This window comes from Aquila chrysaetos, chromosome 26 (assembly GCF_900496995.4).
Source record: "Aquila chrysaetos chrysaetos chromosome 26, bAquChr1.4, whole genome shotgun sequence".
Lineage (NCBI taxonomy): Eukaryota > Metazoa > Chordata > Aves > Accipitriformes > Accipitridae > Aquila > Aquila chrysaetos.
This window is the reverse complement of record NC_044029.1, coordinates 15,285,215-15,313,033: the sequence shown is the minus strand read 5'-3', so window position 1 is coordinate 15,313,033 and position 27,819 is coordinate 15,285,215. Positions and strand designations below refer to the sequence as shown.

General features: G+C 38.5%; 1 protein-coding gene across 6 annotated transcripts; it reads left to right on the top strand.

The window, feature by feature from the left end:
• The first annotated feature begins 1,504 nt into the window (after window positions 1-1,504).
• CPSF6 (cleavage and polyadenylation specific factor 6) lies at window positions 1,505-27,819 on the top strand. Of its 6 annotated transcripts, none has more exons than XM_030002698.2 (11): window positions 1,505-1,645; window positions 10,106-10,315; window positions 12,136-12,239; window positions 12,978-13,123; window positions 13,866-14,039; window positions 15,156-15,660; window positions 16,891-16,983; window positions 17,984-18,099; window positions 18,433-18,586; window positions 19,585-19,779; window positions 27,404-27,819. In XM_030002698.2, exons 1-10 carry the CDS (start codon window positions 1,586-1,588, stop codon window positions 19,772-19,774), a joined length of 1,752 nt encoding a protein of 583 aa, XP_029858558.1. In that variant the 5' UTR covers window positions 1,505-1,585; the 3' UTR covers window positions 19,775-19,779; window positions 27,404-27,819. The 6 variants fall into 6 exon arrangements, with proteins under 6 accessions (XP_029858558.1, XP_029858559.1, XP_040976378.1 ...); XM_030002699.2 differs by having other exon boundaries at window positions 19,917-27,819; XM_041120444.1 differs by having other exon boundaries at window positions 19,878-27,819.

The following is a 27,819-nucleotide window of genomic DNA, read 5'->3' as shown; positions in this document are numbered from 1 at the left end:
CTAGCTCCTCTAACCAGGAGACTCTGTCAACAGAGTTGAAAACAAACTCAGTTACAGGGTTTCTGGATTCCAGAATTACTAACACCAGGAATGACACGAGATCTGCAGTTGATAAATTTTAACGTACCACAAGCTGGATAAGAACTCCAGGAATAACGTGTCTCCATGCTAGAGGTATTTCCGGACTGTCAGCAGGTGCGCTCCACAGCACATCCTTTGTAGTGGTTCTCTGATTTTTCAGCTGTTTTCTGGTCTGTTCATCTTTTCTTCCAATGGAGACTACAATGTGGGGGCAGCAAGGTAGACAGGGATGGTCTGTTCCCAAGTCCTGGCCCCAACGTGAAGTCAGGACAGTTTGGGACATGGATGCTGATCCAGGAATTGGGAAGTACTGCCAGTCACGGAAAAAGAAATTTTGAGTCCAGCTAAAGATAACACTTAGCATTTTTACTCCTTGCGGTGATGTTTTTACATTATTTTAATTCAGTCTGAGAAACACAAGCTTCTTGCTGTCAGCTCATGGTAAGGTAAAAAAGGCAGCTTTATCTTTGGATGTGCAACATAACGTACAACGCAGAACATCATCTACGATGTAGTAGAACACTATGCACGTTGTGCATTACGCTCCAGGAGACGCTCACTGGTTTTGAATCATCTGGAGCTTAAACGTGGATCTGGGCAAGAGGCACATTCATTCAAAAACAACCTGAAGCTGTCTTTGCAGCCCTAACAGTTCTGAATGCATGAAAAAAAAAAATAAACACAATCCCTTGATTTTACACTCGTTTTCTTCACTTTGCGACGTTAAAGCCGAGCTCTGTACCAGCACAGTACTTCAGAGTCCGGCTACACACAGGAGAGCGTGTGCTGGCTTGTGTCCTTTCTGCACATGGTACTGCGCTCCTGCGCCCAGCCTGTGCATCCCTGGTTTGGAGATGTGGCACTCTGCTTCATTTTACAGACGTTACGTGAAGTCCTTGGCTATTCACAGCACTCAAGGCGCTCCTCCTCAGCCGGTCAGCACTCCCCCGAGGAGCGAGGCTGAGCGGGGAAGGAAACACGAGTAAGCACCCAGCAGAGCTTGCCTCAGCCCCATCCCCCGAGACCGAGAAGCCCCCCCCCCCCCAGCCCTGCAGGACACCCCGCACGGCGAGGGGCGAGGGCCCAGCGCCGCCGGCCCCGGACCCCGCGCTCCCCTCACAGCCTGAGGCGCCGCCAGCCCGCCGCCTCAACATGGCCGCTCCCAGGAGGGCGGACGCGCGAGCAGACCCAGTGGCGGGAAGGGGCCCACGCGGGGGCGGGGGCGGGGACTGGCTAGGCGGGGCGGGGACTGGCTAGGCGGGGCGGGGCGGGGCGGGGCGGGGCGGACCCGGCGCCGAGGGTGGGTGGGGCTTCTCCAGCTCCGCCGCCCTCCCCGGGCAGCCGCCACTTCTGCAGTTGCCGGAAGCCGCCTTCCCCCGCCCCTTCTCGCGCGGAAGTGACGCCTTGCGCCCCGCCCCCTCTCTCCTTCCCTCCCTCCTTCCCTCCCCCCTCCCTCCCGGTGGCGGCGGCGGCGGCTCCGGTCCGGGCGCGGCCGGGCGGGATCATGGCGGACGGCGTGGACCACATCGACATCTACGCCGACGTGGGCGAGGAATTCAACCAGGTACGCGCGGGCCGGCCCGGCCCCTCCCCTCCTTTCCTTTCCCTTCCCTTCCCTCGCCCGCCTTCGCCGCCGCCGCCGCGCCGCCTGCAGGCCCCTCAGCGAGGCGGCCGGGCCGGGCCGCGCCGCCGTTGCCGCCGCCGCCGCCATTGTTCGGCCGGCTGCCGCCGCCGGGCTTTTCCCGCCGCCGCCGAGGGCGCGGATCGGGGCGGGGAGGGGACGACAGGCCGCGCCTCAGGCCCGGCGGGTGTTGGCGGGCAGCGCCGGCCGCGGTCTCTGAGGGGAGGCTGCTGGCGGGCAGGGCGCGGGAGAGGCCGCGGTGCGCCGGGAGCGAGCGCCTTCCCTTTCTCCCTCCCTTCCCTCCCTTCTGAAGGCAGGAGCGGCTCCAGATCCCTCTCCCGCCCCGCGCCGGAGGAGGCCGTAGAGGACGGGACCCTCCCGGATGCGGTGGGGAGAGCAGCTCCTTCCCGGCGGCTGAGGGGAACCGCTGCCATTGTTCGGAGATGAATAAAAAAAAAAAAAAAAAAAAAAAAAAAAGGCGCCGAGCGGTAACAGTTTCTCGGCCGCTCTTTGCGGGGGAGGCAGGACTAGTGCAGATTTATTCTGCAGCGCTGGAGAAACTATCTCCCTTTTTTATGTTGGGTGGGTTTTGGGGTTTTTTTTGGTTCGCTGTTCTCTCCCTAGTCGTTACGAAAGTCGCACAGCTCTTCTTTAGAGGAGGAGCTCTATTTTAGCCAGGAAGTGTGGATGAAATAAACACAACTTCCCTGGATTGCAAGCCGTCCACTTTTCTAGTTCTTTTCTTACCCCTCATCCTTCCCAAAAAGCAGTGTGCCTACTTTCCTACCAAAACCTGATGTTCCTACCAGTTCTGTGTGCCATCTGTCCTGTTTGTGGCTCTTGCACTTCTCCAGGTTGTGTTGCCCCAGATTGCATTGTTCCTGCCCTAGAACATAAATAACCGAGAACAACTGCACTTTCACACCTTTACTGGGCTTACAGTTGTATGCCTGCCTGCCCTACAGACAACTGGGAAGTAGGTAACAGGTTATGGAAGTCACAGTTAATTTGGAAAGCAGCTTATAACTACCTCAGGAAACTTTAATTCTTTAGATATTTATTGATAAAGTAATTCAGAAGATTAGTAATCTCCTAAAGGTATACTATAAAAAAATGCCATATCAGCAAGCAGATGATGGAGAGGACTGATTTGCTCTTAGTTTGCCTCCACATGAAGGTTTGTCCCTTACAGCTGAACACCCATTATATGAATTTAAATGGGGATGAACCCTAGGACAAATACCATTTAGCATAAAAGTACATCTCTTCGGTTTCTTTAATAACTTGGTTTTGGTTTAATCAGTTCCAGGTAAAACACTGATAACAAATCAAGTTTTTCAGAAAAAAACTAATTTGAATCCGGTAGTGTTTGTGTAAATTCACATGTGCAGAAGCCCTCACAGTAGAATAGTTCTGTGCTGTAAGTGTAGTGCAGACAAATACTGCCAGAACAAAAGTGACGGGGATGCTCTGTTGCACTCACAGGGTCCTGGTCTACTCAGGTTGTGGTTAATATTGATGCTCCCTATACCATGGTGCAAGGAAGGGTGATGGTACAGATGAAGAGAGTCTTGTGGTAATTTGGTTTGGCTTATTCCAGCGGTCAGGAGACCCTTTTGCTCTTTTTGCTGTATTCACCCCAGTTGCTCTCCTGATGGGGCTGCGTTTCTGTAGTCTGCTTCGTCAGTTTGTGATCCTTGCAAGATATAGGGCAGAAAAGTGAGAAGAGGCCGGTGCCCCTTTTCCCTCAGTTTGGCTTTGTTTTGTGGTTGGTCTTTCTTTCACCCCCAAAATTTTGCTGTTTGTTCTTTTCCAAGTTTCATTTTTGTGACTTTCATGTTGTCTCAGGACCTGCTCAGTTGAACTATATTACTTTAAAATAGAAAGTTTTACTGAGAGTGACACCTCTGCACTTTCCCGTTTCCTTCTGTCAAGTATGAAAGAAGGCTAGTTGTTACTGCCTGCACTATTACTTACTACTTCTGACATCATTGTGATGGGTCCTCTATAAGCTTCTAGTCATGAATTACTGTTTCTGATTTGAAGCTGACAGCTTAAATTGGTAAGACGGGACATGGTTCTGCATATATGTGGATGGCTGAAGATGACAGTTAAGAAAATGCTGTAGGGAGAAAGTGATTTGCATTACTTGTTTGTTTATGTAGCGGACATTTTACAGAATGCCATACTTGTAGGGAAAAATTGCTTTATGTGTAAAGCAATAAGCTGTTGTTTTTTGATTGTGTTGTGCTACGTTAATGCGACTTACCAATATTTGTTCACATTGGACTACAGGAACCCTTTCCTCTAGTTTTGCCAGTAGCAGGGACTGAAAAATATACTGTGTAGCTTAGTTGTTCTGGGTGCAGTATAACTGTATTTATACCCAAGCTGGGACAAAACTTTTGTTTGCATCTGTAGTAAATTAAGACTTTTAGGGCCATTTAGGACTTGTGGCTGGTTGAGCTGCCTTGGGTTGTTTTATCTTGTTCTGGGCCTCAAGGTACTCATCCTTGAGGCTCTTCTGGGATTTTTTTTTTTTTTTTTTTCTAATGCCTTTTTCCAGGAGAAGGGAGGGTGGAATGTTCTGCTTGATTAGTGCTTAATGAACCACAGGTTATAAGGGTGAAATAAAGACCACAGAGCCATGGGTTTACAAGGTGGCTAAGATGGATGACAACTGAGAACTGTCTTGGGTTGTATTTAGTGTTGGTTGCAAAGAGCTGACTAACTTGACTTGAAGTCTGATCTTTTTAGTGAAAATGCATCTTTCCCATTCCATCTGGAGCTCATCAAAACTATGTCTGTCAGGGTTGCTCTTACTCTTTCATGAACTTACTGTTCATCATAATTGTATTCTTTGTCCTTGGGCTTACAGCGTTACTCAATTTGAGTCCCACCAGCTGTATTTATTTTTTTTAAATCATGCTTTCCCTTTTTTTTGCACTTTTTTCCACCTTTTTTGCGTGCTTTTTTTTGCTCCCCCCCTTTTATATTTTCAGAACTTGGTTGAGTCATTTTCCATTTTGTTCTTCTAAGCTGGCTTCCCCATCCAGTGGTCTTTCGTGTTTATTTATAAAGTCTCATTTTGAGATGAGAGTCTCATAAACGTAGTACTTCCTGCATACATTGCTTGTAACCTGTAAGAATAGGTACTGCATGGCATATTTTACTTTGACCATCTCCCTACATGTTACTCATCTTGCTCTTCAAGAAACAGATCTGTGCTTCACATGAGAACTGCGTTATCTGCATACAAATGGCTGAGGCTGGCATTCTCTTGATGGCAGAAGACCACAGTAAGATTAGGGGCGCTTTAGCAAATATCAGGGTATGTTTTTGTACGCAAAAGCCTAGAGTATCAGCGCATGATACTGAGATAAGGAGGAGCCGGTGCATGAGGCCAGCTTGGATCTGACTCAAGGTTGCCTGCAACTTTGGCCAGCAAACCCAGTTACTTTCCTGCAGTCACGAAGATGTGACCGTGCGTTGTCAAATTCTCTGGTGCTCTGATCAGCTTTGCATTTCCCAAGTTTGTTTTTTCACATAGACACATGCACATAATTAAACAGTAAAAACCTGTTTTTATTATACATATTATATGTATGTATACACATAAAAATCCTTCTGACCAAGCAGAGGATACAAAACAATTTAAGGATTCTAATGTTGTGGAAAAAGTGCTTGCTTTGTTTATACTCTAATGAGTATACTTGCATAGTTGCATTGTAGATATGTCTAAACATGCCCGTAGTGTTCTAGTTTGATATTTAAATACTAACAAATTAGAAATGAAAGAGTTTTGATTTTGTATTTTGTAACTGGATAATAAAAGTGATTTAGATGGAGTAAGCAGCTAAGAGGCTAATTATCTGGAAACCTCTGTGGCTACGGATTCTTAGGAATGTGTTAGTTACTCTCTTGACTTCTTATCTGTACCACAGAGAAAAAATTATTTTTTTGTGTAATAAATAATAAAAGCTAGCATTTAATGGCCACATAAACCAGGTTATTAAAAACAGCCTTTATATAAGGAGGACAGTTGTCTCATTAGCGGAGGGGATGGACATATTGTGGTATAAATTTCTACTCAGAAGGACAGAGCTGTCCTGTTCATAAAAAAAACATAAGCTGGCAGACCTGCACTTATTATAAAATTATATGCAATAAGGTATTGCACATACTATTTCATCAGTTCTGTTGATCTGCTGAAGGGGGCCTGGGGAAGAGATAACCTTTGTATATTTGCAAATATCAAACTACAAAGAAAACTTGAAACCGTCTCATCTGGTGCCTCTTAGCTTTGTTCTAATGCAAACAGCAATATCACCTACATTTAATTTATACTTTTGACTACTTGTGAATTTTTAGTTACTCTATTTGACAAGCGATCAGATTGCTTAAATTTTAGTGGTGTGCCAGTTGTAGAGCTGAGAGTGTTTGGGCCTGTAGAGTAAACATGAATTTTATGGTCTAACAAACTTGTCCACCATGGTGGATGGTTCTGCCACAGGCAGCGTGCTATTTTAGAAACATCAAAGGCCTGCTGATTTGTTAAGGTTCCTGTGTGTGTTCAGGCAGCTAATCGAAACCAGAAAGATTTTTGCTTATCTCTTTAACTTGTTATTCTTCAGGATCTACAAACTTTAAAAAGTGAGCATGCTAATGTGTATTTAGAGTTTTTGACCCCATACACTGTAACTTGAATTAAAAAAATAAGGGAGAAGCTGGATAATTTGCTTTTTCATAATTGAATGTTTTTTGGAGAAACAATAGCAATTTTTTTCATGAAATTTTATTTAAATCACCGATTTTTTTTAATGTCTTTTTGGAGGTGTAATTTAGTGTTTAACTCTTAAATTGAACAGAGTTGAGCAGAAGAAGCAAGTCTCAGAGATGTATGTACAGTTTAAAGAAATTTTATTTAAAAAAAACCCCACAAACCCATTTCCAAAACAGCATTTGTAATGGGACTGACCAGTTCTTCTCAGCAACTCAGAGGAGTATGGCTGCTAAGTTCCAAGAAGAAATGACACTTTTAGTTTGTCTCTTCTGGATACGACCGTGATGTTCCATGTGTTTATGGCTTTCATATTTGAATGTTGCAAAACACTGTGAATGGTAATTAAAATACAAAATATTGAGGAAGGGCTGAGTAACTGGAAGTGTAACAGCTAGTCTGGCATGAATATTTGAGAGCATTATCTTTTCAGTACCCTTTTTATTCACCCAGTCCCACTTAATAGCACAGAATGTGGAATCTCAGTCTTGATTTTCCAGAGCAAATGGTCTGGTATTTCAGACTGTGGTCTGGTTAAAACATGGGCTTTGGAAACGTATTGCTACTCTGAGTCGGTTATAGAGGGGGCCAGAATAACGATGCTGACTTTGTTTCTTAGCATGTTTATTTGTAAGATTGTAAATGACTATAATTGAGTAGAAATAATTTTCCTTCGTGCTTGATGGTCTTCTCTTAACTAAGGAAGTCGGAAGAGGTCCAAAACAATTCCTGGTACAGGCAGAGCATTTGTTGAAACAGCTAAGACTAGAGAAGTAATGCTTCCTGTATTCTTTTTCTTACTCTTCTGCATCTGGGAAAGAAGGGTGTGTTTAGGTAAGTTTCCATGGTACACATATGAAGGAGGAGGGGTTGTGGGATCTTCTGCAACAGCCATCGAGACACCTCTCTTCCATCTACACTTGCAGTTGCTGACTCAGATCATTATTAATCATCTAACCACACACCTTGTTGACAGACTGGTAACTGAATTCTATGCTGATGCAAAACCAGGACGATCTAAGAAGAGATTATAGTGAACAACATCAGGGTTTCTGTTGTGTTTTTATTGATTTAAATTAAGGCACTGATGCTGTTGGGTGCTTTGGGCCTCCCCCCCCCGCCACCAAATTACGTGCAGACTGTGCTGCCCTGCTATTTCTCTCCCTCTCCTTTGATGGTGACCTGAAAGCCTATGTGATAGAAACTTGATCTGTTTCAGAGGAGTTTCTTGCCACTAGGGAAATGCAGCAGAGCTGTATACTGCTGCCTACTCTGGTATTTTGGCAATGCTGACTTTAGCTTTCTCAGAGGGATAGGTTAGTGTACATCTGCTGTAAGACTGGTGGCTGCCCGTTTGGATCTGTCTCCCAAGACTAAATTCTACTTCCCTGAAGTCATCATCCATACACACAGATGACTAGAATTACTGCATGTTTAGCAGAGGATTTCCTTAATTGCCTTGTGACATCATCCTTAATCTTGCTGGAAGATGTCATGTTTAGGCCTGTCCCAGGCTGTTCTTTGAACCTACTTTCATTAGCTGTGATGATAGGAGGAATCAAACTGAGACAGAGAACTGGACAGACTAGGTGAAAATATGAAACGCTTACTTAATGTAATGATGATAAACTTATCTTAAGATAAATTTTCTGTTGAAGTTTAGGGCGTATTGGGACAGTGCAGTTTACTGAGGATCAAATCTACTTGATTGACAATGCCAAAACTTAGCTTACCTGTTTTGTTTTATTTATTTATTTTTTCTGTTTTAGCGATACCCTCACTGTATGAATACCAGTTCATAATGAATGTTTTCGTATTTTCAAGACAGCTGAGCATCTGATGATGGTTGTGGATATATTGGGTTTTCAATCAAGATTGCTAGCTTTGCAGCCTCTTTTCTGTGGAATCCAACTTGATTCTCTCTAGTCACCATATCCGGTACCTTGAACTATTCTATCTAGGATGTTTGTGTGGGCTTCTAGATAGAGAATCACAAGATAGTGGATGCTGAAATATCTCCGATATCAAACCTGGTGAGGTGGTTTCTGTTCTGGATCAGGGTGAAGTCCAGGAATCCTCTGCAGGCTTTTGAAGTCCAACTTTTGCATGTGGCAAAGCAAGCTATGAAAGTCAGTATAAAAGCTGAAGGTTAACATTAAACACTGCTAGGCTCTCCTAAGCTTTGTCAGACCACTGTTGTTCACTGAGAAGTTATTGCCTTCCTGTCAGTAGACATTTAGATGGTGCCTCTCCCTCACACAGATTGGGCTGTTTGATCGTAAGTGATTGGTAGGTAGTAAAAAAGGATAGCAGTGTCCCATTGTGGAGTTGATCACCATTGAATATGGTGAGTGACAGTATATAAGATGAAAAATGGCAAGTATCAAAAGAAGTCTTTGTTTTAAAAATAGTTCCTTAATGCAAATATACAACACCCAGCTTCATTCATATTTGGAGTTAAGCAATCCCACTGATTAAGGTTACGTTGTATTTTAAAAAAAGTTTTTGCGTGTTTTTGTGAAGGAGATTATTATCATTTACAATCAACATGTTTCACCCTTCTCTTAATTGTCTGTCTTCGGTGATGACAGCACAGCTGTCTATAATAAAAAGTAATATGGCTTGGTAGTAGCACATCAGCAGATTGAGGCAGTCGGTGCTTATGCCCCTCCATCTACCCAACATGCTGTTTGCATGGTCTACTTCAGATGAAATTTGGTCTGGCTTTTTGGACCAAATATTCCTACCACACTTCTGATTCAAAGCTATCTGAAGGACCACAGATTGATCTTGACCTCTCTGTTCCCATTTAGTAGGTAGGATGCAGTTGTTGAGCACATGAAGCAGAACTTCTGGAAAGAAACTCGCTTCCATTCCCTCTGAAAGGAATCTAGTTCACTTGGCTAGAGCTGTGCTGTTAACCTGTACCAACCCAAGGGAGAAGGGAGTGATTCACTCCAAAACCCCACACTGCTTTTCTGAACCAAAATGTTCCAGAGGCAGACTCATGCTGTAGAATAGTCCCTCTGTAGCCCATGAATAAATAAATGTTTAATAAATATAAACCGTTGGGTTTATTAAATTTAATGAAACAGAATAGAATTCTGTCCCTGTCTGGCCCCTCTGTGAATGAGGAGATAAAAATCAAGTTAGGAATGCAGCAGAGATCTGAAAGGTAGAATGTGGAGTTTGTCAGTAGGGTTCTTGAAGCTTGGTCTGTTTACTCTACCAAATGTTTTAATGGAAAAAAGATTTGCTTGAGAAAGAATGTTAGCCTCTCATTTTGCACGTTGCTCATGTCTCTAATTCTGGGAGTAGGGCTTGTGGGATTTTTGGATTTCTGCTTATATTACAAGGGCAAAAGTATTGCAAAACAGTGGCCAGAGGTACTTTTTGTGGATTTTTTTTTTCTGTTCAATTTAGAATATAATAGAAGTCATAAGAATTTTATATACTTTAATGTGGATGAAACTGGGGCTTAGCTTTTTAGCGGGAGTGTTGTGTAGATATTGGATCAGACTTGCCACGTCTGTGGAATGTGGCAGCTATCACAGCATTTTGTTTCAAGTAAGTTTTAAGAGTGTTTAATGTTAAATATAATCAAGGTGTCTTTTGTATTTTAGGAAGCTGAATATGGTGGACATGATCAGATTGATTTATATGATGATGTAATTTCTCCATCTGCGAATAATGGAGATGCCCCAGAAGATCGTGATTACATGGATTCTCTCCCACCATCTGTTGGGGATGATGTAGGTAAAGGAGCTGCACCAAATGTTGTCTATACATATACTGGAAAAAGAATTGCCTTGTACATTGGAAATCTTACTTGGGTAAGTATCCTATTACTATTTAGGTGTAGCCAGGAGTTTTAAAATTATGAACATAGTTCTTTGTAAATATTTTTAGCTTAAAAATTGTTTTAAATGAAGTATTAAGAGTACAGCAAAGCAAGTGGGTTTTTGTTGTTTTTTTTTTTTTTTTTCCTTTTACCTGAAATTTAGTAAGCCTGTCTGGAGCTGTCTTGATGTCAAAAAGATCAAGGAAATCTTCAGTAAATATGAACTTTAAAGTTTCCTCTTGTGTTTTAACTGTTATGAAGGGGTATTTGTGCTACCACCTTCTTAAGGCTTTCAGAGAGCTGAATGAAAGAGGAGAACAAGCTTAAATTATCAAATACTGTATGTCTGGAGATACTTAAGACTACTGAATGAACCTATTTTTCAGTAAACCCTTGCTGAAGTTTTTAGTTTAAAAAGGAACTGGAATGTTCTCAGGGATTTTCTTGAAATTACTTTGCGCCTTTTTCCAGTTCCCTTTTTCCAGGGCAGTGACTCTTCCAACAAAACTGTTTTCAGGTATTTGCCTTGAGGCTTATTTCTGCTGTCCTAGGAGTAACAGGTTTGGGATAACTCAATGAACTGCAGTTGCTCTTAAGACAACTACTTTTGTTAGCATTAAAGCATTTAAAAATCAATTGCAGTTAGGCAAACAAAGTGCAAGAGCTGGTCAGTACCTGAACTAACTGGAGTTTATATCTGTTTACCTGAAATCAAATTATTGCAAGTCCACGCATGAAAAGTTCTCATTCAAGGCTTTTTCCCATCTGATTAATTTCTTCCTAGTGCTAAACTTGGAAAAGAACACTTTGTGGGTGTTTAGGTGTTTTTTCATTGCTTATTACAGTATCCTAATTTCAGGAGCTAAACAGGTAAGTAAAGGAGCAGTTGACTTAACAGTTGTACCATTCTAAAATATATGAATGGAATTAGTGAAATGCGCATGAATTAGCTGAACTCATCCAAGTCAAATGTCACAATTTCTAAAGCAAATTGTGCTTGTTTTCTTTGTGTTTAGCTCTCAGGAAAGTAATTTATTGAATTTTTAAAAGAAATCTTGATTTGAGAGAGATCAGATAAGTAGTTCAGAATCTTGAAAGCCTGCTTTGCACTTCCCATATGAAATTTGAAGAGGTGATGGAGTTACAGAACTAAGAAAAAAACAATAATTATTGGTGTATTTTTGTATCTTCAGATGTGAGTGAAATTGTTAAATGGTACGTAGTAATTAATAGGAAGTTGCAGCAAGTAGGTTTGGTTAAGTGGAAGCAGTTGTTTCTAACCATGGTTTCTGTACTAGTTTCCCTTCTTTTGTCTGTAAATCCTGCTATTTTTGTGCAAGTAATACGTAGTTCACTAAACTCTGATTAGTCAAAGCTCTCACAAAGCACCTGGTTAATACGGCATTTTAAATTGACTTTTTTGTAGAAATAATAGAATCAGTGGGAGAAAAAATGGATCAGGTGTGGAAAAAGTAAGTTACTGAAATAGTTCAGTTGAAGCCTTGCACTCTCAGAAAACAAAAGTTACTCAAATACAAATTTTTTTTGCATACTGTAGCTGGTATACTGTGTGGAGGAGTTGATGCAATGTAGCATATGGGGAAGTGTGTATATTTTTAAAACTAATTTTCTGAGAATTGTAAAATATAAATGACTGCTCTCCAAAAGTCAGAAAATATTGACAGCCTGAATAAAGTATTCCTCTTGACCAATTTCACACACACAAAAAAAAAAAGGCATGGAAAACTTAGTTGACCTTTTCATGGTGTTTTAGATAAGCTTTCATAGCTTAATATTAAAAATATTTTTCAGTGGACAACAGATGAAGACTTAACTGAAGCAGTTCATTCACTGGGGGTAAATGATATTTTGGAGATAAAATTTTTTGAAAATCGTGCTAATGGCCAGTCTAAAGGGTAAGAACTTGTCATTTGTTTTTTCTGTAAATGGACTGAAGTTTGGGAGGGTGGAAAAAGGGAAAGAGTTCTCAATTTTCATAACTGTCAGTATGCGAACTAATAATGTTTGTTTATTTAACAATGACTGGGTGTATAATTTCATACTAATGACTTAAATTTCCGGCATAATTTTTTATGACGGTATTGCGTGTCTCACTATTTTGTGAGTTAAATCTTGTTGGCACTCTTCGTTAAGATTCTACTCCTAGATTTCAGTTCATGTGGTGGTGATATTTGTTGTTCCTCATAGTGTAAATAGTGTTCCCCTAACCTCCATTATTATATCTTTCTTTACGTGCTTTATTTTCCATTAACTGTTGAAAGTGAGCGCTTGAGCCCATTTTTCACTGACAACCTAATCTTCCTTGCATGAATGTGCCTTTCTCTCTCCTTAGTAATAATGAGAACACACTGAATGCTTAATAATAACTTGATCATATGAATTAATATATAGTGTATTGATACGCTACCAAGAAGCTGCCTTTGTTGTGATATATTTTGATGCACCTTGTACTTGTACTAGACTGAGTTACTGTATCTGTTCTGAAAACCGGACTAAGACCTGTGAGACGGTTTCTGTATTTAGTTTTCAAGTATTCTTTTGCTTACTGTGTGTAACCTTTTTCATGAGGCATCAGGATATCCAGGAAGTGGAAAAACTGTGGTGTAACTTTTTTTCTTCTTTCTTTCTTTCAGGTTTGCCCTTGTGGGTGTGGGATCAGAAGCATCCTCCAAAAAGCTGATGGATTTATTGCCTAAAAGAGAATTGCATGGGCAAAATCCTGTTGTGACTCCATGTAATAAACAATTCCTGAGTCAGTTTGAAATGCAGTCAAGGAAAAGTAAGCCTTTCTCATGTACTGTCTTGGAAAAAATAGAAGTTTATTCCAAAAGTAGTACTGCAACTTTTTCTCTCGGCATCTGATAATCTCTACGCGGTTTAAAATAGCTATAAAGTACTTCCAGTAAGGTGAATGAAGTTGCAGTTTTGTTTGAAGATGGTCCTTTTAAAAGTAAAAATTAAAAAAAATCACTTAATGTACTGAGGATCTGTTGTTTTGGCAAGAGAGAGCACTTGCTGAAAGAAGGTTGCAGCTTTGTGAAGCTCTTGTCTTATGGTTGGAGCAGCTTTCTCATTTTCTTGTGGATTTCATTTAAAAAAAAAACCAACACAACAGCATTTAGAAATTTAACATTTGTAGACAAATTGGACTGAATTCTGATGTCTGGATAAGTTGTGCTTCTGATAAAATGGCGAAGAGAGATTCTGTGTTGTGCTTTCCTCCAGCATATTGTCGTGTGCTTCCCAGTCCTCATGTGTAAATGTGTTCCTTTGTGGCCTTGGGCTGCATTAGGAGGACTGACAGTCTCCCCAGATGCTATTCCATTAGTATGGGGATATTGGAACACTGTCATATTTTAGCAAAGCACTTTTTCCTCCCCGAATAGCTTTGGGTTTGGGTACTGAGAAACAAGTTGGTGCTCATAAGGTCATGCTTTAGTGCTGCATAAAACTTTAGATCGAGTTGAAAAGCTTCAACCTATTTTGATTTATGTAATTACACTTTTGTTTTTCCATTGCAGCCACACAGTCTGGCCAGATGTCTGGGGAAGGTAAAGCTGGTCCCCCAGGAGGAAGCTCACGAGCAGCATTTCCACCTAGTAATAGAGGGCGAGGTCGTTTTCCAGGTGCCATTCCAGGTGGAGACAGATTCCCTGGACCAGCAGGGCCAGGAGGGCCACCACCACCTTTCCCAGGTAAAATAATTCATATATGGAGTTTCAATTTCATTTGTGTTTTCTTGTATTAATGCAGCATACTTATTTGGGGAATTATAAAGATCAAGGCAATTCAGTAATGTGCTATAATCAGTGTTCACCGCCAGATTATAGGATTTGACAATATTTCTTTGTTGATATTCAAACAGGGAGTTGTACTTCCTAAATTTCATAGCAATGTAATAACATTTTTTAGAGACATTCTTTATAATGTGTTGATGTACATATTTTTAAAGTATGAAAAAACTAAGATAGATCGTGTTAGCAAGTAGACTTGTCTTTAGTGCAGCGTGATTCAGATTTTCTGATTTGCTATATGTGGTGAGAATGCCTGTGTTGCAGAGCATAAAGTAACTGTTCCTTACTGCATTTCGGGTTTGCACATCATCAGAAATTCAGCTTTGATTCATGCCTACTGAGAAGTCAGTTAGTTGGTGCTTAGGATGCCACAAATTTGAAGAGGAGGTATTAACGTTTAGTCAGGTTTCGGATACGGGAGAGATCTGTTTAACAATCAGGCTTGCATTGCAGTGAAGTTCTCGTTTCAGCTTCAGTAGTTTTAATGAATGTCATTGAGTAGTAGATTGCCTACTAACAGTCAAAGGGACTGGTCAAATTGAAAAACTACTAATAAGGACCTGAAAGTAGGTTTGGGTACAGCATTTATCTTACCTTCTCCAATATAGCTTTTCCTATATTTTTAATATATATTGTATCTTATGCCCCATATGAAAGACTAGCTGCAGGTGTAAGTAGGATGCAGTGTTTTCTAGCTTTTGTAAGCTTTTGGGGGTTTTGGTAACAATAGCAGGTGATTAAGTGATTGGTGGGGGTGGGTTGCTAGTTTTCAATTTAATGTTGTTCTCTTTAAATATTGATAGTCAAGCAACTGTTAAAAATTTTCTAAGCTATTGGACCCAAGGTGGGACCATGCATGTCTTGTGTAAGTTGCAAATTGTTCAGTAAGGGTTGATTTTGGTTTTTTGTTGTTCTTAAGAATTAAAAAAAAGGCAAGATTTTTAATTATTTTGCTAAGTTTTCTTTCTTTATATTTATTAACTTACTTTTTTTTTTTTTTTTTTTTTTTTATTTTAGCTGGACAAACTCCCCCACGTCCACCTTTAGGTCCTCCTGGCCCACCAGGCCCACCAGGCCCTCCACCTCCTGGTCAGGTCCTCCCACCTCCATTAGCTGGACCTCCTAATCGTGGTGACCGTCCACCACCACCAGTTCTGTTTCCAGGACAGCCTTTTGGTCAGCCTCCACTTGGGCCACTTCCTCCAGGTCCTCCACCACCAGTACCAGGATATGGTCCACCACCAGGTCCACCACCACCTCAGCAGGGTCCACCTCCACCTCCCGGTCCATTTCCCCCTCGTCCGCCTGGCCCTCTTGGGCCACCCCTGACTCTTGCACCTCCTCCACATCTCCCTGGGCCACCTCCAGGTGCTCCACCACCTGCACCACATGTGAATCCAGCTTTCTTCCCCCCACCTGCCAATAGTGGCATACCTACTTCAGACAGCCGTGGCCCACCTCCGACAGATCCATATGGCCGACCTCCACCATATGACAGAGGTGACTATGGGCCACCTGGAAGGTGAGTACTTTTGGTGTGATGTGCTTGGTAGCAGATTTTACTCCTCTTGTAGGAAGCATTTGGTTTTCCTTTGTAATGCAAATGTTAAAAATGATGCAAAATAGGGCTGGAAGGGATCCCAGCAGTCATCTAATTTGCCCCTTTTCACTTCTCAGTGAAATACCTCTCAGAAGCATGTTTGTAGCAGTAAGAAAATCCTGAAATGCAATACTAGTAATCTCACTTTCCCTTTTCAGCTCTGAATTGTTTGTCTTCACTGTTTGTATTTGGCAGTGTCTCTATTCCATGTGTTCTACGTGCAAACTTACATATCGCTTCCTATGCAGCAGCTTCTGGTGGCGCTTCTGCCTTAACTTGAAATTCTGACTTGTACCTTTATCATTGTGCTTTGCAAGCTGTCTTTTTAGAATGCTCTGGAGCTCTCCTTTTTGAATATGTGCGTATGTTGAGTACAGTGCCATACCAAGCTCATACCGTTTTCATCTTTCAGTAGCTCTGCTAGTCCCTTTTTTCTTCCAGATTCAAATCAAAGTTAGTCTTTGTCTCAAAAACCAGGCGTGATTTTACTGCAAGACTTTCATCTTCCTTTTCTGTCAAGATGCTGCAGCTCATTTGGTGCAATCTTGCTATGTTTGTAGCAGTGGCTTTTCCTATGGTTAATCCTATCTGGAACAGAGTTTTTGAGTCTCTCTGACTTGACTTGTCAAGTTTTTCACATCTTGTTTGAAACATCTTTTTCATCTGTGCTTTCAAGCATCTCTGTCTTGCTCCTGTTCCTTGATTTTCACCATATTTGCATTTGTCACAGAACATTTTGGGATAAATTGTAAGAAAGATATTTTTTACATAGTTACATTTGGATTTTTCAGTTGTGATTTTACTGCTAGCATGAGAGATGCTTCTCTTGCTTAAAATGTTTTCTGCGAAGACACTTTGCTTTGATTCTTCTTTTACCACAAATTTTAAAAAATCCCATGCATCTGTACATTCTGTGTTCCTACAGAAACTATAGAAATTCAAATATTTGGCTTAATTGCCTGAAATATAATAAAACGATAAGGTGTTGGTTGTTTTTTGATGGACAAAATCGAGGTTGTCTGCAGTTTATAGAATGTCTGGGGAGGGAAGGAGTGGGAATAGGACAGTATAACTTACTGTCCAGTATTTTCATTAATAATGTTAAAACTATCATCCATAACTATTTAAATTGTCATTAATTATATATCATAGGCGTTTCACTGGAAATAACATGTCCATAAGAGAAAAATTACATATTCCATTCTATGGGAGGCACACGAAAAATAATACTCAAAACTCAGGGAGGTATGAATTTTTAGACATTTCCTCTTATGCTAAACTGGCTATAGGATCTTGTTCCACTTCTTGCAATTAAGAGGATAGCATTGCTTATTATTCTGCATTTTCTTTCTACCAGAAGAACTAACACTGTTCTAGAAATATCAAGCAGTGGGCCGGTTCAACAGTCTCAACATTTGTCTCTGACGTATTTCTCCAAATTTTCTATATGATACAGAGACTGGCTAATAGGACACTGCAAAACTTTTGGAAAAATTTTTGTATAGGTTAACTTCTGTTACTTTGGAAACCCTATATAGGTAGCTAATAATTAAAGTAAAAAAGTGTAATGAGTATGAGGATTCTGCTTTATTGCTTCCTCCTTACTGTGACCAGTCTGGAGATCAAATTGGAGCACATTGAACTTGACCAGAAATAAAAAAAAAACAAAATTAGCTGTAAAATGTTGAAGTATCATTCAGAAAATTGAGTGTTTTAAAGATGATAGACTATATTTGCTTTTCATAAGTTACAGCATTCTGGTCTTAGTTAAGATCTGGGAAACAGGATCATATAGTTCTAATTCCAGTATTGTTTTAAAAATAATCTCTAATTTTGCTCAAAGTCGCATTGCCTATGTACATGTATTTCCACATTCATTCAATTGGGATAATATCTTACTTACATACCTTCAAGGATTTTATGAAAATTATAAATATTAGTAAAGCACAGTATTGAAGTGCTGCTGAATCTTCAAAATAGATGGGATGAACAAGAATATAAGTCTATTTATACAGCAATGTCTTAATTGTTTTTTACCTTTTTTCTTTTTTTTTTTTTTTTTTCTCTAGCTTTCAGGATTTTATACTGTAACATGGTCCTTAACAAAAACCAAAACCAAACCCAGATCCTGCTTTCTTTTCTGTTTGTCACTTTGCTTAAAGTTGCAAACTTGGATTGTTAAAACTGCAATGATAGCTGCTGGAGTTTTTCTTAACCTTTTAAATACTAGTTTTATTGCTTGCAGAGAAATGGATGCTGCAAGGACACCTCTAAGTGAAGCAGAATTTGAAGAAATCATGAATAGAAATAGGGCGATCTCAAGCAGTGCCATTTCGAGAGCTGTATCGGATGCCAGTGCTGGTTAGTAAAACTCGATTAATGTGTTTGCTATTCTACCCAACTGAAAAGAGTTTATAGCTTTTCTATTAGGAAACTGGCAGCCCTGAAGCCACATTTCCCTAATAGGAGGCTGAGTTTAGGTACAACGTATGACTGATTTTGTATTGTACTCCGGTTAGTTTCTGAGAATGCCTTCTGAGTACTGATCTGGACAGTATTTTAATATTTGGTTCTACAGTAAATGATCTGGATGGCTGTTGAAGAGAAGATACTTGAAATGGTAATACTGTCACAGATAAAAGTCTTTGATTTAATTTGTATAGTTTTCTGATCATGATCTTGTATCATTTTCAGGGGACTATGGAAGTGCTATAGAGACCTTGGTAACTGCCATTTCCTTAATTAAACAGTCCAAAGTATCTGCGGACGATCGCTGTAAAGTACTTATTAGCTCTCTTCAGGACTGCCTTCATGGAATTGAGTCCAAGTCTTATGGTTCTGGATCCAGGTAAAACTTTCCTCTTCCATCTGCCCTTACTTACAAAAGGGAAGGTGTAGCACAGGACTAGTTCTCGGAGAAGAAACTAAGTTATGTAAGAAGCATAGTGATTTGCTGAGTTGCACAAGAAATCTGTGAAAGAACCAAACAGGGGTTTCCAGAACTTAGCTGCCTTTTAATTAACCCTCTTTTCAAAACTGATCTGACTAGCTTAAATTGAACTCTTAGTTTTAGTTAGTGTCCTTTCCTACACGGTACTCTTGCAATGTGTAAACTTCAAAATAGAATTATCCTTTATCAATTAAGATGTCCAGTGCATAATTTTTATTAGAATTTGCTATTGAAAATTATGACTGAGGATATTTGATGCCAGTTTTCATTTTGCTTAAAAGTAATCTTCTCCACACTTGTCGCAGTAGAAGTACACTCAAGTTGGGGAAAAAAAAGTTGGGCAGAATGATTTTGCCTGTTGTCGTTTGTCATACAATCTAAAAATCGAGAGTAGGTAGATTTGAAATTCGTGGACTCTTCTACCTAGTACAAGTAAGAGATTGGTATTTCTTTCAAAGCTTAAATAATGCCCCTTTCAGTGTTAGGACAAACACTGAGCCTCTAGTTCATTTGGATATTGTAGCAGTAGTGTAGTTGGCCTTGAATATTAAAAGCACAGACAGCTGGTTTTGGCACATGCTTTCAGTATGCAGATTAGCAGCCATGTTGTAGTGATCGTTTGAGGTATGGTGCATTCCCCTGGCTGATTTCAGCCATCTCATCCTCCATTCTGAGCATGTACTTTCTGACTTGATAGATTAGAAAGTGGATGCACCTTACTATCTGTAACTGAGTTCTTAGCCACCACCTTTTATACCAGCTATCTTTCATGTTATATACAAAACCATATCTGCATCATAGTGAACAGATAGTTCTCTCATATCCCTTTTTGATTAAATTCAGCATGGGGATGGCTTGTATTTTGAAGAAAAATTTAATGAAGTAATTTCTTTTAGAAGACGTGAGCGATCCAGAGAGAGGGACCACAGTAGGTCACGAGAAAAAAGTAGGCGCCACAAATCACGTAGTAGAGATCGTCATGATGACTATTACCGGGAAAGAAGCCGTGAAAGAGAGAGGCATCGTGATCGTGACAGAGATCGCGATAGAGAACGAGACAGAGAGAGAGAATATCGTCATCGTTAAAGAAGGTGAGTGTTTCATGTTCTTGAACTTTACTGTTACTGACTTACTAAAAGTAACTACTCTAGGTTTGGGATTATTTACACCGTTAATGTCTGCATTTAAGTGGTCCTGCAGTATGTACTGAATCACTTTCTTCTTGCAGCCTCTGACATGAACGTAGGTAAGTAACAACAGGTAACTGGTCTTGGGAGGGAGGGAGTATTTGTGTGATTATCTTCTGCAGTTTGCATGCCGCCTTTTTAATTTTAGGTGGTATTAATGTTTGCAGTTTTTATGAAATGCGATTGAACCAATTCTTAAAAAAGTAGTAAGCCAGACTGGTAAGTCTGCTCTCTTTGTAATCTTAGAAGATTATATGAAATTTATGGTTGTATTTCTTATTTGTATTTTGAAATATTAATTTTGTATTTTAAAATCTCTTTGTGTAAGGACTGCAGCATTTAGCTCTTCATAGGTCATGTGTGGATTATTTCAATTTAGGGAACACATGTATATATAGTTGCTGTCCTTGCACAAGTATGGCGGTGGGGTTTTTTGGGTTTTGGTTTGGGTTTGTTTTTTTTCCCCAGTGACTTTTACTCAAATTCAGGAAATATAGCCAGACTTTGCTCTTTATTTTATGACATGTGACCTGTCAGTATCTTCTGCCTTATAGCTAAATTCAGGTGTTATCTTCAATAAGATTTATGATCAGTTGTTCCCTACCACCCTGATTTTTCATTCCCTCCCGTCTTTGACAGTAAAGTCGTTTTATGAAGACTAGTAAACAAAAGTGTGACACAAGGATTGTTTCTTTTCTGGTTGTTCACAAACTAATGTGTTCTTTTATCTTGTATATCCGCAGTCTTGCATGCATTAAATGTCTAGATAGCTACAGAGTAGCATGCTAAATAATGCTTTTTTCAGTGTGCTGCTGAGAGCTTTAAAATACATAGAAATGTTCATCACATTATATAATGTACCATTTTGAGGATTGGGAATTCAAGCTACCCATGATTCCTTATATTTGACAATTGGAAAAACCCCTACCTATTCGTTTGCAGTGGTCTTTTTTCTTTTTAGAAGAACTTCCCACTACATCTCCATTAAAATTGAAGCTTGCAGACTTGCCTGTCTGCCCAACTTCCATTTCTTATATTTACCCTCAGGTTTAGTTTCCGGATTTGCATGTGGTATTTATTCATGGAAGTTCACTTAGAGATGTTAAATGGAGCAAAAGCTTTTAGAAATCATATAAAATGTAGTATTTTAAGTGAAATATATTTTCTAAGTGAAAATATAATTTTGTATTAGTTAAATGTCAGTTTTTCAGTCAGGTTTTTGTGTCACTGACTCCTTTGGGAGAGAACGAACTGATACTAAATGCTGTAGTCTATTGAGTATTAAGTGGGTTGTTGTCTTGGGTTCACATACTAACAGGGGACACACGAAGCAGTAACTGACCTAGAGAAGGGGAGTCAAAGGCTTAAATAGGAAGGTGAAATGTGGCAGCTGAAATGAAGTTGGCAGTATATATCTGTTAATGCCACTTTTTGTCATAAAAAATGGATTGGTAGAAATATTTCTGGAATTGCATAAAAATAGCAACTGTGGTTCTTAACTGTAAAATATCAGAGCATAAAAATACAGATTTAACAAAAGCAAATGTAGTTTCTTTTGTTGAACTGGATTTTTACTTTTTGTCATAAATGAGTATTTGTGATATTTGCAAATAGTTGTTACTAATAGGAGGTAACCATTGAGATGAGTGATGGATGCATTTCCAGAGTGTTTTCCTTCTGGTGGAGATGAGCAAGCCATGCTAAAAATTGTTAATAACCTGGAATTTAAGATTTTTTTTTTTTTTTTTTTTTTTTTTACCCTTGGCATACTTTATTAATCTAGCTTTAATTTTTGTGTATTTAGTGTTGTGCATGTAGATATGGAGTGTCTGTGCCAGGTACAGATTCCCTACCCTGTCACCCCAAGAAAACATACCACATAGCATTAGGTTGCATTTTATAATTTCCAAAGCACAGTTTTAAAATGAGACTGTGGTTTCAGTCTTGTTCGGGTGGGATTTATATATGCAACATCCTTCAACTTTGTTGTGTGCTGGGACTTCTCTTTTCTTTCAGAAGGGTTGTGTAGGTAAGGTTCCCTTGTGCAAAGAAGAAAATAGGTCCCAAGAACTTGATTTAAAGGGCAAATTTAGTATTCTGCATGTAAATGAAAGCATTTGGTATTTTTTTAAAGTTAAGTTGTAAACATTTTGTCTTGTTGCTGTCTTAATGAAGAAGAGCTTTATTGTAGTTTTGGTTTTATATATTTATACACACACACATATATAAAGGAAATAGAGTTATCTCCTGGTTTGTATGTTTCATTTTCACTAAGATGTATGTTGCCATACATTTTTTGTTTCGTTCTTTACATTGATTAATATTCATAAACGGATTTAACAGTCTCAGTCATTTAATAAATATCAGCAGTGCTGAAAAGAGTTACTCCCCATATTACTGTGTTTTGCCAGATAACATGAAGTTGCCTCTGTGCCTGCACCCTATGAATGGCACCTATACTTCTCCTTATTGTGTACCTGTAGTCATAACTGTGATACTGTACTGGCATTTTTTTTTTTTAAAGTGTTACACATCTAGTTTAGAAGGATTTTAAAGGTCCATTGTGAACATTTTTGTATACAGTGAAATTCAGTTTGTACTGTATTACATTTATAGAGATAACTTACTAAATGTGTTTATAATAATAAAACTCTATTAAATAAAGTTTAGATGTACCATAGCAGGTATTTACACTTCTGTTTGTACACTTCATGATGTAAAATTAAATTCTTGCAAGATTATTGTGCCTTCACTTGAGTAAGGTTTTATGTACATCGATAATCCATTCTACAGAATTACTATAAACTGAATGTTTCCTTGAAACATCTTGCCTTTGCTTGTAGAAAGCCTATAGATATAAAAGAGAACAATTGATTTAAGACAAATGTCTAACCTGTATTAGTCAAGAAAACTAAGAATCCAACAGAATGATGTTTAGAAGGATTAAAAGCAAAATTAGTGTACAAACAGAATAGTAATATAAATTCATCAGCATGAGTCCTGACATTTTTTAGACAGAATTTTATTTTTTCAGTTTAACTGATACTCAATGATGTATTTCTAGCTGATACATTGTCCCAATCTTAATATGTCTGAATTTCTATAACTGCTGAATGTTAAATTTTTCATTTTATGTTTTTGTTATTGGGTTGATTGATTATTTCCTATTTAAACTGGATTTGGACTGAATTGCAAAGACAAAACCACAGCATTGTAACAGTTGATATGTATGTAGACTTTGTACTCCATATTTCATGTTTTTTCTCTGATTTTTCTGCTCTCAAACCACTGTAAGCAAAATCATTTGAAGTCGGAGGCTCACATGCTGCTTCAAAAACTGCTCTCAGCTCTCTCTGAAATAGTTTCAGCTTTGGAGTGATCTAAGACCTAACATGGTTGAAATTTTTTTGGTGTCAGTAGGATGGGAAATGGTACTGATAGTTCAAGTAAGATTCATTATATTTTTGCTTGTATAAGTAGGAACTGTCCTGTAACAGTGTGTTAGCAACCACTTAAACATCAAGTGAAGTATGAAATTAGCCTTTTAAGAAACCTTGTTAATTAATAGGAAAAATGTCTCTTTTTGTAAATTACTTTAATAATAAGCTTCTAGGTAATACTGGAATTTTAAGTGAATCATGTGGTAGCATTGTTCAAGACCTGGGTATATGTACCTGTCTAGGATTATTTCAGATCTTCTTAGTATTAAGCTATTATGAACATTACCTACCTAATCTCTCTTTTTTTAAAATGTGTATTTTTGAGGAAGCATATATGTGGGGCTGGCACTATTCTACTGCATCTAGCATTCATCAGAGAAATAATGCTTTCTGAATCTGATTCAGTATTTGAAATCCACCATAGAGTGAAAGAGGCAAGCAGTGCCGCTTTTTATGTGCTTCTTAAAGTATTTTATGGCTACTCTGGTGCTTTATAGAAACATATAGCTTGTTTCTTAATGTTTAGTGATTTCTCATTTTCTTGAGGGTGGTAAGATGGTTTGAAAAACAAACTGAAAATCTTATGCCATTGTTTAATTTCAAATGCGTAACTGCATAACTTCTATTAATTTTTTCCATGAACATGTTGCTGTAATTTTGTTGTCCTCTGAGGTGTCTTTAGACACGCTTGTATTTTTGTGTTCCCCACATCCTGTGCTTTTTTCTTTTGTTTGTGAAATGAGTAGTTTTGACAAATTTGAGCTTGTGAAAGTTCCCCAAGAAACTTTAAAGCTTTATACTATTTGAAACATAAAGAAGTTATTTGCAAGTGAAAATGTTGGTTTGATGCAGTGTTCTCCAAAGAATGACAAAATTCCGTTTTTTCCTTTTGCTCATTGTGGTTTGAGAACTAAGATTTCTTTTTACAAAAAAGAAAAAGAGAGAGAGAGAGAAATGAGAGATCTTCATTTTTATGTTTTCCTGTGGCAGCCTGATCTACCTTTTTATGTCTTCCTCATATATTAATGTGAAAGACTTGCCAATAATTCACATCTTTTTAATTTGTAAACTAAAGATTGAGTTTTCCGAACATACTCCTCTGTTCATCAGTTATTTTTGGTGAATAGACAGGCAGGGATAGTAGGAGAAAGACATACAATGAATGAAACTAGTTTGGGACCATTCTTTTTCTTCCCATGTAAAATTATTTATAAAATCAGGAAATTGTTCTAGTGTTGTTATTAAATTATACACTAAGATTGAACAAAGATGCCAGGTAAGTACACTAATAAGGGGGGGGGATATGCAACAAATGGAAGAAGGTGCTAGTGGTGGTAAAATAATCTGTTTGTACATGTATGATGAACAGAGTCGCATATGTATCTCAGCTTACGTGCAGAAAGACAAATATAGGGTCAAGCTTGAAATTCCTTCTTTCTCACTGTATTATAGCTAAAGCATCACAGTATTTGGAGATTTGTGATGTTCTAGAATGTAGGTTAAGTTAAAACAACTCTTGGCTTTCAAGCTAATACTTTCTGTGGGATTTTTGCTTTGTGTATTTTTTTCTTTATGTATAGAATAAAATAAAATAAAGGAGAATTACATGAAGTAATTCTTAGGAGCTATTAGGATATAATGACAAGTGTGTATCATGCATTTTACTGAAATGTGAACATGTTGGGAGATTGAAATTCAATCCCTGAAAATATCAGAAGTTACACTACGATAAAACTTGATGGGTGTATGCACATACAGCTTTAAACTACTGTAGAATTTTCACACTTCTAAAAGCTGTTTAAAGCTTTTATATGCTTATTTGGATAATTGGAATTAAAGGGAAAAAATCAGTTGCTACTGCAAGATGCTTTATATATAAGAAATCTATTGGGTTTTGTTGTAAGAGTCTGGGAAAAAAAGTGCTCAAGTTGCATCTTGGATAAATACAAAAATGTGTGATCACTTAAGTTCTGGGATTTCATTTTTGAAATGTTCTGGCATTAAAACCCTAGCTTTTAAACCACAAAATAACTATTAACAGATAAGTCTGAATTTTGGGGTTTATTAGTAGAAATGCTGAGAAACCGATTGCTGTATGGTGTTAAATTGTACAAACCTAACACATGCTTGGGACAGATAGCTTATACAAGTTTGAGGCAGATGGAAAACAGCATTGCCAAGAAGTACTGACTAGAGATTTAATCTTTTTTTTTTTTTTTAATTGTTTCTTACTTCAATATTCTACTTGCTTGTAGAATACTGAAAAGGGCTGAGCATGAAGGTATAATCCATACAGATTTATTTCTTCCTTTTGGAACCACAAAGGCTTCCAGTTTTGCCAAGAACAGTGGCAGAATACTTGGAACCAAAATGCACACCACTTTGGATTTTAGTTGGTCATGTTTTTTAAAATGAAGGTTCAGTGTGGTGCTGACCATCTTAAGAGCCCTATAATGAAAAGTATTAATCCTAAGTCCAGTTTATCATGCATTCTTTAAAGTTCCTGTAGTTCCATAAGTACCCTTACAAATCTAGCAAATTATTCCCAGGAACTGAAGTTTTCTTATGCTAGTATTATAAATCATATATATGTTGCTTTGGATCTGTTAACTGTCGCCATAGAAGTGATAAAGATCCATTATTCTTGCCACAGCAATTGTATGATGAGAGCAGCAAATTCTGACACGCAGTCTCACAGCTGTCATATACTTCCTTTCTACACTTAAAAAACTGAGATTCTCCCCTGTCTGTTTGTGCTAACTTAGCTTGCAACTCTGAACACATCTTCTTGTGGAGGCAGCACTTTGTCACTTTGCTACTAATTAATTTTAAATGTACATAACAGCTATGAAAATTTTGGTCTCTGGGGAAGGAACTTCCCCAAAAGTAGTTACTGGATGATACATTCATGATTTGGGAACAAAATCTGCGAATAAGAAAAGAAATTCTGGTCACTGCTTTGGATTTGAGTTAGTTTATGTGCATACTGTAGTGTATAGAGCCTACTTGGTTACACATTTTTTTTAAAGTTGTTATTAACAGTCACTTTGAGGAAAGGAAGAAGTGTGTCAATTGCTCATGCAAAAATTGAGTGCTTTGTTTTCCCAGCTGCTTTGAAATTATTATAGTTGAAGAATATTTGACAGCTGTGTACTGGTGCACGTTCATGAAATTGCTCCTCTAAATGTCTTGTTTTTCAAATGAACAATTTAATGTGTTGGTTTTTTGAACAATTTGATTTAAACTATTTTGAAATTACTGAATGTTGAAATTGTGAATTATTAATGAAATGAAGATAGCTAACTGTTTTGTAATGGAATTCAACTGAAATCCAGTGTATGGAATTATACCATCCCAAGTATTTTGTGAACTCTTACAGTAATTAACTCTGAATGGTGTGGTTCCTTAATTTGCCAAAATAGATGAGAGTAGGAAGTAGGGGCTTGGGTTTTTTTCTAGGGCAAGTAGGCGAGGAAACCTGCAAATCTATATTGTATTATTTGAAAAGTGGGTTCTTGTGATTAAACTGCAAGTGTGTATTTTTAGATGTGAAGCCCATTCTGCTTGCCACTAGTCTGAAAATTTTGAAGTACTGGTATCAGATTCTGTGCACTTTTAAATGTTACTGAGCTGTGAGCCATCCACTTCATTATATAATCAGTGCATTACTTAAATGTCAAACCAGCTTAAAACTTCTGTAAGTGGGCAGGTAAAAATGTAAAAACCTAGTTGTGGCAAAATTACCTTACGTGCTTGTTCGTTCACTCTTGCAGAATGCATACTTTAGGAAATGTTCTATATAAATGTTTCCATCAGTCACAGGAACAGTAGCTATTTCTTCCTTTATCATTCAGTACTTCAACTGTGAATTTTATATTCTTTCAACTTTGTTGTACAACAACAGTAATTTTTAACTATTGTATTAGAAAACAGTTTCGTGCACAAACAAGTAGCTACTGCTTCTGGGTATTTTGTGTTAGTTTACGGTGAAGTAGATGCACGACTTGTGTATGTATAGATAAGCCAACAATTTTCTGTGTATTATGGGGACTAGCAAAATCTACATCACAAATTTTGACACATTACAGCTGAAGGAAGAGGAACAGCGTGCAAGACAAGATACGTTCTTCAAGGAAAGATGCTTGTCCAGCAGTTTGCTTCATGTGATTGAACTGAGCCTGTAAGGATTCATGGATAAAATGAACAGGAATAGATCTGAATAAAGCAAATCTGCATACATGGTAACCAGTAGCTCTTTTACTTTTTTATGTTGCTTAACTGTTTTATTTGAGGGAAACCTGTGTGATTTAAACCTTATAGCTTTTGCAACTTTATTACTGGTTATATACATTTGGCAATTATAATGTGCAAGCAATTGGAAAAAGTCAAGTAAATGCTTGTTTTTATAGTAGTTTGTTCATGTTAAACTGTTCATATGATAATGTCTGTACACAGCACCACTGATTACAGTAGATGTAGTGTTGTAATAAACTGTTTAATGGGG

Coding starts and splice junctions, on each gene's coding strand:
- CPSF6 (XM_030002698.2), top strand. CDS start 1,586: ATGGCGGACGGCGTGGACCACATCGACATCTACGCCGACGTGGGCGAG. Junction 13,124..13,865: donor TGAAATGCAGTCAAGGAAAA/GTAAGCCTTTCT, acceptor TTTCCATTGCAG/CCACACAGTCTGGCCAGATG. Junction 18,587..19,584: donor TCTTATGGTTCTGGATCCAG/GTAAAACTTTCC, acceptor AATTTCTTTTAG/AAGACGTGAGCGATCCAGAG.